The following is a 13062-nucleotide window of genomic DNA, read 5'->3' as shown; positions in this document are numbered from 1 at the left end:
CCGCGATCGTCGCTGAGACACAGAGAACCGGGATCTGTGTGTGTAAACACACAGTTTCCGGTTCTCTGAGGGGAGGACAGACAGATCGTCTGTTCATACAGTGTATGAACAGCGATCTATCTCTTCCCCTACACAGTCCACTCCCTCCTTCAGTTAGAACACACACTAGGGAACACATTAACCCCTGCTCGCCCCCTAGTGTTAACCACTTCACTGCCAGTGACATTTTTACAGTAATCAATGCATTTTAATTGCACTGATCGCTGTATTAATGCGAATGGTCCCACAAATGTGTCAAAATTGTCCGCCATAATGTCGAAGTCCCGATAAAAATCGCAGATCGCTGCCATTACTAGTAAAAAATATAATAATAATAAAAATGCCATAAATCTATCCCCTATTTTGTAGACGCTATAACTTTTGCGCAAACCAATCAATATACGCTTATTGTGATTTTTTTTACCAAAAATATGTCGAAGAATGCATATCGGCCTAAACTGAGGAAAAAAATTGTTTTTTTTATATATTTTTGGGGGATATTTATTATAGCAAAAAGTAAAAAAATTGTGTTTTTTTTACAATGGCCGCTTTTTTTTGTTTATAGCGCAAAAAATAAAAACTGCAGAGGTGATCAAATACCACTAAAAGAAAGCTCTATTTGTGGGAAAAAAGGACGTCAATTTTGTTTCGGTGCAACGCCGCACGACCGCGCAATTGTCAGTTAAAGCGACGCAGTGCCGAATCGCAAAAAGTGCTCTGGTCAGGAAGGGGGTAGAATCTTCCGGGGCTGAAGCGGTTAAAGAGGAGCTTCAGTCAAGCAAAAATTAAAAGTAAGCAGCTACAAAGACTGTAGCTACTGACTTTTTATAAACAGACACCTGTCCAGGGATCCAGCGCTGTCCTCGCTGGTTCTTCACCAGTCTTTGGGTCCCCGGCGCCAGCATGCTAAAGTGGAACTTTAGGCCACAATTAAAGATGGGTGAACAGGCAGGAATTTTAACCACTTCCATACCGGGCCCATTCTGGCACTCCTCTCCTACATGTAAAAATCATCATTTTTTTGCTAGAAAATTACTCAGAACCCCCAAACATTATATATGTTTTTAGCAGAGACTCTAAGGAGTAAAATGGCGATCGTTGCAACTTTTTACGTCACACGGTATTTGCTCCTGAATTTTTCAGACGCCTTTCTTTTGGAAAAAAAAAAATGTTTCATGAATGAAAAAAAAAAAAACCCAGTAAAGTTAGCCCAATTTTTTTCTATAATGTAAAAGATTATGTCGCGCCGAGTAAATAGATACTTAATGTGTCAAGCTTTAAAATTGCGCACACTCATGGAATGGCGCCAAACTTTGGTACATTAAAATCTCCATAGGCGATGCTCAAAATTTTTTAACAGATTACCAGTTTAGAGTTACAGAAGAGGTCTTGGGCTAGAATTGTTGCTCTTGCTCTAACGCACACAGTGATACCTCACGTGTGAGTTGAACGCCATTTCACCCAAAGTTGCTGACCCAGCTCCCCCCACACAAAAACCGTCTTGTACTTGAGTCTTGTACTGGATGCTGGAGCGAACGGTCAAAGAGCACAATAGTTGTGGTGACTGTGCTCTCTACAACAATTAAAATCTTCCCTGCACCATCTGCAGGGTCTCTTCCTCCTCTTTGGCCTCAGTGGGTCCTCTGGCCTCCCCCCTTTCCGGGTCGGTTTGTGTGTGTAGGGGGAGCTGGGTCAGCAACTTTGGGGCAGGCACCTCCCTTCCTTTAAGGCACGCCATTTGTCTTAAATTTCTGGCTTAAGAAAATTGGATGTATCTTTCTGCATCCATATGATTTTAAATCTGCAAGGGTTGTCACTTCATTATATCGTATTAAATATTCTTGCTCAACTATACCCCTGAAGAAGGAGAGATACACATATCTCCGAAACGCGTCAGTGGTAAGAATCCCTTATGTATCACTTATATTATGATATGATGACAGCACTGTATATCTGTTCCATTACATTTTTTTTTAACATGTTTTGTACTTTTTATATTGAATAACAGATCTTCGTGCCTTTAAAGTCCACCAATAGGGGATTTTGTTCTTTTTCAAATCTAAAAGTGAAGAACAGTGCTACAGTATCCACACAAGCGGGCGGTGTCCGTGTATCACTCGTGCTCCCCTTTATGTGATTGCACTCACCAGCTAAGAATCCCCACTCAAGGGGTAACGCACTTTCACAGTTGTAAACAGTTCTTTCCACGGATTTCTCACTCTCCTTATCGTGTGGAGTCACATAGATATCATGTAGGGATAATAAAAAGCCTCCATAGCATAATTCCGTAAACCATTTAATGGATAAAATGTAAATATTGCACTTACATCAAGTTAAGGGTAACAAGCATTAAAAAGCAGGAAATCTGGCGCTCCACGGATCTAAACCGGAAGTGACGTAATGACGCGCTAACACTCTAGCTCCGACTTACGCATTTCGTCATCAAGACGTCATGAAATTAGGAATATTCCTCCTAGTTTTTGGTATATTTTTGGAATCAGACATGTTAATATCTTAAGTTTTAAGAAAGCTTTACTTTTCAAAAGAAGAACCCCCCCCCCTCCGGATGGATCATAGGAACCATAGGATCATATGACAGGGCTCTGGGAGTTATGCTCCAAAAAATGTGCTGCCAATAGGTGATTGCATATGACTGACATCCCCAAAAGTGAACACAAAAAGAGACTCAGCTGTAGCTGCCAAAGCAACTCTAACAATGAAATGAATGAAATAGTCAATAATACAGCCTTCAGTCTTTCCCTCATGAAAGGGTGCTAGGTATAATCCTGGACTCTGACCCATCCTTTCAGCTCCAAATCCAATCGCTGTCCAAACCTTGTAGACTTCACCTTCATAACATCTCCAACATGCGCCCCTTTCTAACCATTGAACACTAAACAACTTATTTACTCCCTTGGAATCTCTCGCCTTGACTACTGTAACTCCCTCCACATTGGCCTACCTCTCTGCAAGCTATCCCCTCTTCAGTCTATCATGAATGTCGCTGCCAGACTCATCCACCTTACCAACCGCTCAGTATCTGCCACCCCTCTCTACCAATCCCTACACTGGCTTCCCATTGGCCAACGAATAAAATTCAAACCACTAACAATAACATACAAAGCCATCTACAACTCTGCCCCGAGCTACATCCCCAATCTTGTCTACAAATATCACCCAAACCATCCTCTCCGCTCCTCCCAAGCCCTTCTGCTCTCTAGCTCCCTTGTCTCCTCCTCCCATGCTCATCTCCAGGACTTCTCCAGAGCCTCTCCCATCCTCTGGAACTCCCTACCCCAATCTGTCCGGTTATCTTCTACTCTGTCAACTTTCAGGCGATCCCTGAAAACCTATCTCTTCAGGGAGGCCTATCCTGCCTTCAGCTAACAACTGAATCTCCCTCATCAGTTCATCCCTCACAGTCCCTACCTTTTGTTTCAGCAGCCCCTCCCTATTAGATTGTAAGCTCGCAGGAGCAGGGCCAGACTAACCCTCTTGTACTGAATAGCATTGTGGCTGTATTGTCTGCCTTTACATTGTAAAGCGATGAAACTGTTTGCGCTATATAAATCCTGTATTATAATAATAATAGTTTGGAGCATACTTTCTCTTAATCTGCTACACATCATCAGGCTTCCATGTTCTACCTGAGTGGGAGATCATGGTCTTACAGTAACTCCCCCAATATTTTTAAAGACTGCCATCTATGGATGCCGTTAGGTGATACAATGCTGGGCCTACCAGAGGGTGACGGTGGTTCATCCCTCTAGTGTGATGTGTTTTTATCAGCTGTATGCTATGTTCACCCATTTGGCTCCCTTGTATGGTCTCGGTTCCCGAGAAGAATCTCAAAAAGCATTGGCTATGAGAAATTTGTACCCTAAGTTGTCTTGTGATCACTTTATGCTTTTCATATTACTAACATTTTTTTGTATTATATATGTGTCAGGGCTGGGCTCAGCCCTTCCTTTTCTGAGCTGGCCGCTCAGCTGTCGGCTAATTGCCAGCTCCTATCTCTCCACAGTTACTCAGCTGTTGATGATATCCTGCTCGTCAGTCCTGCCTACTTAAGCTGTCCAGTCCAGAGGAGCTCTGCCTTCACCTTGGTCAACATCACAGAAACTATCTCCTGCAATCCTGTTCATGACTTGCTTTGCTGACATCCCTTCTGGCTCCAGATCCTGCTTGCTGTTCCACTACATTGATCCCTTACTTCTGGCTTGGCTGACTATCCGTTCTGGTTACTGAACTTTGGCTATGTTTTGACTACGTTTGTTCCTTTTACTTTTATTAATAAACAAGTGTGATTTAACTGTACTTCTGTCTCGGTCTAATTTTATGGTTTCTGACACTTTATGCTTTTCATATTACTTTTAACATTTTTTTTATGATATATGGTTAGTCAGGTTGAAAAAAGACACAAGTCCATTTAGTTCAACCAATAAAAGGGGAAAAAATAAAAAAATATGTGACCAATAAAATGTATATTTTTATCAGTTTAAGACCCCTTTCACACTGAGGCAGTTTTCAGGTGTTTTAGCGCAAAAAATAGCGCCTGAAAACTGCCTCCCATTCATTTGAATGGGTGCTTTCACACTGGGGCGGTGCGGTTGCGGGGCGGTAGAAACAGTACTGCAAGCAGCATCTTTGGGGCATGTTTGGAGCGTTGTAAAAAGCGCTCCAAAAACGCCCCTGCCCATTGAAATAAATAGGCAGCGCTTCGAAAGCGCCTTAAAAAAAAAAGAAACGCTTCGAAACTGCCACAAAACGTGTCTTTTTTGGCCCGCTAGCCGCCCGAAAAGCGCAGCAAAAGCACCACAAAAATGACCAGCGCCTTAGCGGCTGTTTTAGCAGCGCTTCAGTGTTAAAGGGGTCTAATAGTTGGAGTACCTGAAAAGTTCCAATCCAAATTGTTTCCTTGTTGTCTACTGATGCAAGCAGGGGGCTGGCTCTTGGGAGGAGTTATGCAAATATAAAAATGCCTTGATGATTTGGATGTCAGTCTGGAGGAGTGGGTGTGTCACTAGGCAGGCTGTATTTGCATGCAGCCTGCACTAGGTAATGCCTATATGTGATGCTAAAGGTTAAAAGAACTGAAATCCAAGGAATGAAAGGGACAGAGAATCCTGGGGAGGAAAGTGGTACATGATGATGGGCGTCCTCCAGCCAGGAAATAAGGCGGGGCTCTATCTGACTTGCTGCACCTTCTAATGCACATTGTGAGAAGCTCAAAGTGTGCAGTGAAATCAGAGGAAGCCATTTCAGTCCAGGAGAGGAGACGGTACAACTCTGCAAGACTGAAGGTCAGATTTAACCTTAAAGCAGAGCTCCACCCAAAAAGGGGAAGCTTCGCTTGTTTGCTTCCTCACCCCCACCACAGCCACATTTGGCACCTTTCGGGGGGGGGGCAGATACCTGGCAAAGCCAGGTATCTGCTCCCACTGTATAAGATCGCCGCAACATTGTGGCGATCTACAAAACTTCTGTCCCCCCCCGCACTGCCTTCTGGAAGACACACAGATCCTAGAAGACAGCGGGACCATTCAGAAAGTGCAGCACTACCCACGCATGTGCACAAGGCTTCACTTCCTGTTTCTCTTAGTAAGAGATGCTGGCGCCTTCACCCAGAGCCGATGGACAGATCGGCTGGGGGTGCCAACATCACGGGATCCCTGGCCAGGTAAGTGTCCTTATATCAAAAGTCAGCAGCTACAGTATTTCTACCTGCTGACTTTTATTCCCCCCCCCCCCCCCCCAGGCTGGACCTCCACTTTAAAGAGAAGCTCCAGGCTCCCCCCCAAAAAAATTAAAATTCAGCATCTAAAAATACTGTAGATGCTGACTTTTAATATAAGGACACTTACCTGTCCAGAGAGCCCGCGATGTTCTCACCCGAGGTGATTATTTAATCGGCTCTGGGTGCAGGCGCTTGCATCTCTACTAAGGGAAACAGGCTGCGCCTTGTGAATGGTCCAATAGGGTTGGGGGGGGGACTTCCAGCTCAGATCGCCTCGGTAAGTGGAAGCGAGTACCGGTCTAAACCAGTAGAGGGGGGGAGCGTGCACACAAGGCGGAGCTTCACTTTTTGGGTGGAGCTCCGCTTTAATATATCTGACAGGTCCACTTTAATAAAGCAGGTAAATGCATCATTCCGGAAGCAGAAAGGATGAGATGCGATTATCTTTGAATGTTCTTTATTTTCTTATTTCCGTCTTTGACTTTTTCAGAGCTTGAAAAGCAGCGGTGGGCACTTGTAAGGATCTGCAGTTGGAGGATTTGCGTGCGTTGTTGTGAACCCCCCCGGGTGGCGCTGACCTGGTATGACACTTCTGCACCTGCTCCACGTTCCTCGGCTTTTCCTGCACACGGCTCCTGAGAATTTGCCTGGTTACAGTAGCAAGGTCAGCGCTCGTACTCGTGTACACGGATCGGCTGGATTGCTAAGCAACGCTCACTAAACCTTCTTGAATTTCCTTCATTCTGCAGGGTTCAGCTCAGGCTGCGCCGCTGCAGTGCCAGCAATGTTCCCAGGATGGTGTGGGGGGGAATGGGGAGACCCGTGCGCACACCGCCACGCTTTGTCAGAGTGAGAGCCGGAGCATCAAAAAAGCCCCACGGAGGAGATGATGGACACAAAGCTTAACTCCAGGCAAACAGTTTAATTCATATAAGGAAGATGGTTAGCCAAATAATTTGTATTGCTGTCCACCCAGACCTGAGATTTACACAGCTCTGCCATACAACACAGCCCAGGGCAAGACCTGATTTTTCTCTGCTGTAGTTGAAACCTGAAGTCTTCCACCCTCCACAGTCACAGCACTGGGTGGGGGTGATAATATGAATGTTGGACCTGTCACAGGCATTCATCAAGAGTGTCGGCTGTGTGCGCCCTTTCGGCCCTCCCTTTCATTCATATAATCTGTATTTTAGCTTCCAATGGTTAAAAGGTCTCTTTTTTAAGGGCGGACAAGCAGATTCATTAACGGTCTGCCTCCGCCATTCATAGAGAACTTTTCATCAATGGAAGCTATAGTACAGCTTCTATGAATGGGCGGGGGGGGCAAAGTCAGCACTGTTGTTGGGTTCCTGTGACAGGTCCAGCAGCTCTTGTATTAACCCCACCCCCAGCATTATGGTGTTGGTTGAGGAGGAATGGTGATGGCTGTTGAGGTATGGTGGTGGCTGTGGAGGTATGTTGGAGATATGGTGGTGGTTGGGGAGGTATAGTGGTGGCTGCAGAGGTATGGTGGTGGCTGCGGAGGTAGGGTGATAGTTGGGGAGGTATAGTGGTGGCTGTGGAGTTATGGTGGAGAAATGGTGGTGGCTGGGGAGGTACAGTGGTTGGTGAGGAGGTATTGTGCAGGTATGGTGGTGGCTGTGGGGGTATGGTGGTGGATGTGGGGGTATGGTGGTGGCTGTGGAGGTATGATGGTGGCTGCGGAGGTATGTTGGAGATATTGTGAGGGTTAGGGAGGTATGGTGGTGACTGCAGAGGTATGTTGGAGATATGGTGGTGGTTGCAAAGGTAGGGTGGTGGTTGATGAGGTATGGTGGTGGTTGGGGAGATACGTTGGTATTTGAGGAGATATGGTGGTATTTGGGGAGGTATAGTGGTGGCTGATGAGGTATGGTGGTGGTTGGGGAGATACGTTGGTATTTGAGGAGATATGATGGTATTTGGGGAGGTATGGTGGTGGCTGTGGAGTTATATTGGAGATATGGTGGTGGTTAGGGAGGTATGGCGATGGCTGCAGAGCTATATTGGAGATATGGTGGTGGTTGTGGAGGTAGGGTGGTGGTTGCGGAGGTAGGGTGATAGTTGCGGAGGTAGGGTGATAGTTGCGGAGGTAGGATGGTGGTGGTTGGGGAGGTATGGTAGTGGATTCAGAGGTATGGTGGTGGTTGCGGAGGTATGGTGGTGATTGGGGAGGTATTGTAGTGGCTGCTGAGGTATGATGCAGATATGGTGGTGGCTGTGGGGGTATGGTGCTGGTTGCGGAGGTAGGGTGGTGGTTGTGGAGGTAGGGTGGTGGTTGCAGAGTTAAGGTGTTGGTTGCGGAGGTAGGGTGGTGGTATGGTGGTGGTTGGGGAGGTATGGTGGTGGTTGTGGAGGTATTGTGGTTATTGCGCAGGTATGGTGGTGATATGGTGGTGGCTGCTGAGGTATGGTGCAGGTATAGTGGTGGTTGTGGGGGGTATGGTGGTGGCTGCAGGTGTATGGCGGTAGTGCGATGGTGGTTGGGGGAGAGAGGAATGGGTCTAGGGGAAGAGGACTTTGGACTTCAACTAAGATAACTACCAGCAGCACAAGCGACACTACATTGAATGTGAGCACTGTCCCTTGTGCTGTAATTTACCTAAACTTGGGCTTTAAAAACACAGCTCCAGCCAAATTTTTACTTTTTTTTGTTTTTGATAACTTTGTGTACAATCACAGGAGAACACGTTTCATGGGATCACCCCCATCATCAGGGCTAAAGGGTGAAACGTATACATTAATATCTGTCAGCATTTAATGTAAAATATAGGATGTCCTATGTAATAATGTATATCAAACAGTATGTCTGCTGAGCAATGCTTGTTGCACCCTGTAGCTCTGATGAATGGGGATTGGTGAGAAGTCGAAACGCGTTGAATACTCTTAGAACAAGTAAAAATCAACAGTATCTATTAAACATGGTTGGCGTGCTCACATCTTGATGATCTTTTTGCATCTCTACAATGGTGACCTCTTTTGGGTTCACCTAAGAGCTACCCTCCCTACATGCCTACAAATCATCCTTTACAGTAGTGTTCTGAGGTCCACAGTGTGTCACAGGATAGGAAGTGGAGGGAAATCGCTCCAGGAGACACACTTTTGAGGAAAACAATGAAGCAGCATCGATAATGAATCCTCCGTCCCGCCATGTATACAGTTCAATCTAGTCCTCTCTCCCACCGTAGTCCATTGCAAATTCAAAGTCCTTGTAGCACACTAAACCGTCAGAGTCCTGATCCACTTCCCTGGGGGAGAAAACACAGAATGAAAGGTTACTGTTTTATTGACCGTACACACTTGGGCTTTCCATGGGTAACTACAAGTCTCAGCAGATCCGCTATAACATATGCCTTGATTGGAAGTATACGGTTTAGGAAACTGTACTAAAAATGGCAGAAAATGCATTTAAAGTGCACAAAGACATGGAGGAGTGAGTTTGGGGTGGAGGAACTTAACTGGCCTGCACAGAGTCCTGACCTCAACCCGATAGAACACCTTTGGGGTGAACAAGGACGGAGACTGCAAGCCAGACCTTCTAGTCCAACATCAGTGCCTGACCTCACAAATGCGCTTCCGGAAGAATGGTCAAACATTCCCATAGACACCCTCCTAAACCTTGTGGACAGCCTTCCCAGAAGAGTTGAAGCTGTTATAGCTGCAAAGGGTGGGCCAACTCAATATTGAACCCTACGGACTAAGACTGGGATGCCATTAAAGTTCATGTGCGTGTAAAGGCAGGTGTCCCAATAATTTTGGTAATATAGGATACAGTACAGTGCCTTGCAAAAGTATTCACCCCCCTTGGCATTTTTCGTGTTTTGTTGCCTCACAACCTGGAATTAACATGGATTGTTTGAGGATTTGCATCATTTAATTTACAGAACACGCCCACAACTTTGAAGATTTTATTTTTTTTTTATTGTGAAGCAAACAACAAATAGGACAAAATAACAGAAAAAGTCAATGTGCATAACTATTCACCCCCCTAAAGTCAATACTTTGTAGAGCCACCTTTTGCGGCTATCACAGCTCCAAGTCGCTTTGGATAAGTCTCTATGAGCTTGCCACATCTTACCACTGGGATTTTTGCCCATTCCTCCTTGCAAAACTGCTCCAGCTCCTTCAGGTTGGATGGTTTGCTCTTGTGAACAGCAATCTTTAAGTCTGACCACAGATTTTCTATTGGATTGAGGTCTGGGCTTTGACTAGGCCATTCCAACACATTTACATGTTTCCCCTTAAACCACTCAAGTGTTGCTTTAGCAGTGTGTTTGGGGTCATTGTCCTGCTGGAAGGTGAACCTCCGTCCTAGCCTCAAATCACACACTGAGTGGTACAGGTTTTGCTCAAGAATATCCCTGTATTTAGCACCATCCATCTTTCCCTCAACTCTGACCAGTTTCCCAGTCCCGACTGCTGAAAAACATCCCCACAGCATGATGCTGCCACCACCATGTTTCACAGTGGAGATGGTGTTCTTTGGGTGATGTGATGTGTTGGGTTTGTGCCAGACATAGCGTTTTCTTTGATGGCCAAAAAGTTTAATTTTAGTCTCATCAGACCAGAGCACCTTCCTCCATACATTTTGGGAGTCTCCCACATGCCTTTTCACAAACTCAAAATGTGCCTTTTTGTTTTATACTGAAAGTAATGGTTTTCTTCTGGCCACTCTGCCATAAATCCCAACTCTATGGAGCGTACGGCTTATTGTGGTCCTATGTACAGATACTCCAGTCTCTGCTGTGGAACTCTGCAGCTCCTCCAGGGTTACCTTAGGTCTCTGTGCTCCTCTCTGATTAATGTCCTCCTTGCCCGGTCCGTGAGTTTTGGTGTGCGGCCGTCTCTTGGCAGGTTTGCTGTTGTGCCATGTTCTTTCCATTTGGTTATGATAGATTTGATGGTGCTCCTAGGGATCATCAAAGATTTGGATATTTTTTTATAACCTAACCCTGACTTGTACTTCTCAACAACATTGTCCCTTACTTGTTTGGAGAGTTCCTTGGTCTTCATGGCAGTGTTTGGTTAGTGGTGCCTCTTGCTTAGGTGTTGCAGCCTCTGGGGCCTTTCAGAAAGGTGTGTCTATGTAATGACAGATCATGTGACACTTAGATTGCACACAGGTGGACATCATTTCACTAATTATGTGACTTCTGAAGGTAATTGGTTGCACCAGAGCTTTTTATGGGCTTCATAACAAAGGGGGTGAATACATACGTACATGCCAATTATCAGTTTTTTATTTCTGAAAAATAGTTTTATGTATATATTTTTCTAATTTTACTTCACCAACTTAGACTATTGTGTTCTGATCCATCACATATAATTCAGATTAAAAAAAATTGATGGCTGTAATGTAACAAAATAGGTAAAAAGCCAAGGGGGGGGGGGGGTGAATACTTTTGCAAGGCACTGTACATACAGTATTTATTTATTTTTCCAAACAGATGTGATATTTGTCATCTTAGTACTAAACATTGCTCAATATGCAATCCCAGTAATCCATGTAGGCGTAATGGATCTCAAAATCCACAATTTATTGCCCACACTCAGCAGCCCTGTAATAGGATCTGATATACAATATATATCTAAGAAAGGCACATATTACATTGTACCACCTCCATTCCTCCTAAAGGGAGTAGATTATATGTACAAAACACGCAGCAATCTGGAAACCCATCACAAAGACTTCCATAGCATTCGTTACAACAGCAGATATCTGCATACATTGTCAGATTTATATAGAGGATACAAATGGGTTGCGGTAAATATGTGCAAAATATTCTGTGATACCGATCTTTTAAAAGCCCCTCTCGGGGATCAATGACACTCTCCTCCCATCCCCCTCTATCTGATTGCTAGAACAGAGAAAATCACAACCTAAATGCTAGTTTTTTACTTACCGTATATACTCGAGTATAAGTCGACCCGAATATAACCCGAGGCACCTAATTTTACCACAAAAAACTGGGAAAAATTATTGACTCGAGTATAAGCCTAGGGTGAGAAATGTGCAGCTACTGTAAGTGGAAAAGAGGGTCAACAATGCCCATTTGCAGCCTCACTGTGCCCATTTGCAGCCTCACTGTGCCCATTTGCAGCCTCACTGTGCCCATTTGCAGCCATAGGTCCCCCGAACTTCAAACTCGGTAGTTAAGGGTTCCTAGATGCCCTCTAGCTGCAGCCAAAATTTGGGGTCTCTGGACCCAAAGGGTCCCGAAATGACATTGCTGCAGATGGACGCAGTTGACCGATTTTTGGGCCCCGTATCTGGGGGCCACTTAGTGCTAGGCACCCCAAATTTGGAGTGCAAACTCAGTGGAACTAGCACCACAATATATCCAAAGCTGGGGTGCCTAGCACTAAGTGGCCCTGAGATACAGGGCCCCAAAAATCAGTTCAGAAAATGTCGAGCACTTTTCTGCAGCAGAGAATGACATTTTCTGAACTGACTTTGGGGCCCCATATCTCGGGGCCACTTGGTGCTAGGTACCCCAGCTTTGGATATGTTGTGGTACTAGTTCAACTGGGTTTGCACACCAAATTTGGGGTTCCTAGCTCGGGGGCCCCATATTCGGTTCGGAAAAAAATTACATTTTTTGTTGCAGAAAAGTGATTGACTCGAGCATAAGCCGAGGGGGGCACATTCAGCACAAAAAAATGTGCTGAAAAACTCGGCTTATACTCGAGTATTATACGGTATTTTAACTTGCGGTCATGTGACGCTGCAGCCTGAGTCTTCTCTTTGGTTTACTTCCTGCTTGTATCCCTCTGCGAGTTCCCCTGTCATTGCCTTTATGGCGTGGACAATTCTTATTGGATATTCAGCAGCAAGGGTACTCTCAGGATCCTGAAGATGGTGACATCATCACAGGAGGGTGGTGGGGGACTGTTAGGGTTGCCACCCTTTCTTCAAGCCAAACCCGAACACTTTACTGGTGCACAGCATTTTTTTTTTTTTAGTATACACTATAGACAATAGGATTGTAAAAGACCTTGGAGCGGGAGTGGACGGGGTAGTGAGATGTACACCAACAGACTTTGAGGGATGGGAAGGATGGGGCGGCCTGTGTGCTTTTATGTCAGTCAGCTAAAAAAAATTGTTTTAAATAAAAACTTGATGGTATTTCACTATTGTGAGTTCCGTTTCTCCTTGAAGTGCTTGTATGGATTTTTATCTGTGAGATCTGCTTGCACTGCCTGTGATGCTTAGTATGGAAGTTGCCCTTGGATAGATGCTGAAGCGCTGTATTACATTCTGACTTGGG

General features: G+C 45.1%; 1 protein-coding gene across 1 annotated transcript in view; it reads right to left on the bottom strand.

Annotated features, from left to right (window-relative positions):
• Positions 1–6063: 6063 nt before the first annotated feature.
• Positions 6064–13062, bottom strand: part of EFCAB11 (EF-hand calcium binding domain 11) — a 63815-nt gene continuing 56816 nt past the window's right edge. Inside the window, exon 6 of the mRNA XM_073610301.1 lies at positions 6064–9042. Within this exon, the coding sequence (XP_073466402.1) occupies positions 8961–9042 (82 nt within the window). The 3' untranslated portion in view covers positions 6064–8960. The remainder of the gene's footprint in view (positions 9043–13062) is intronic.

This window comes from Aquarana catesbeiana, linkage group LG13, assembly GCF_042186555.1.
Source record: "Aquarana catesbeiana isolate 2022-GZ linkage group LG13, ASM4218655v1, whole genome shotgun sequence".
Classification (NCBI taxonomy): domain Eukaryota; kingdom Metazoa; phylum Chordata; class Amphibia; order Anura; family Ranidae; genus Aquarana; species Aquarana catesbeiana.
Note: the sequence above shows the minus strand (reverse complement) of the source record. Positions and strands in the feature narration are given on the sequence as shown.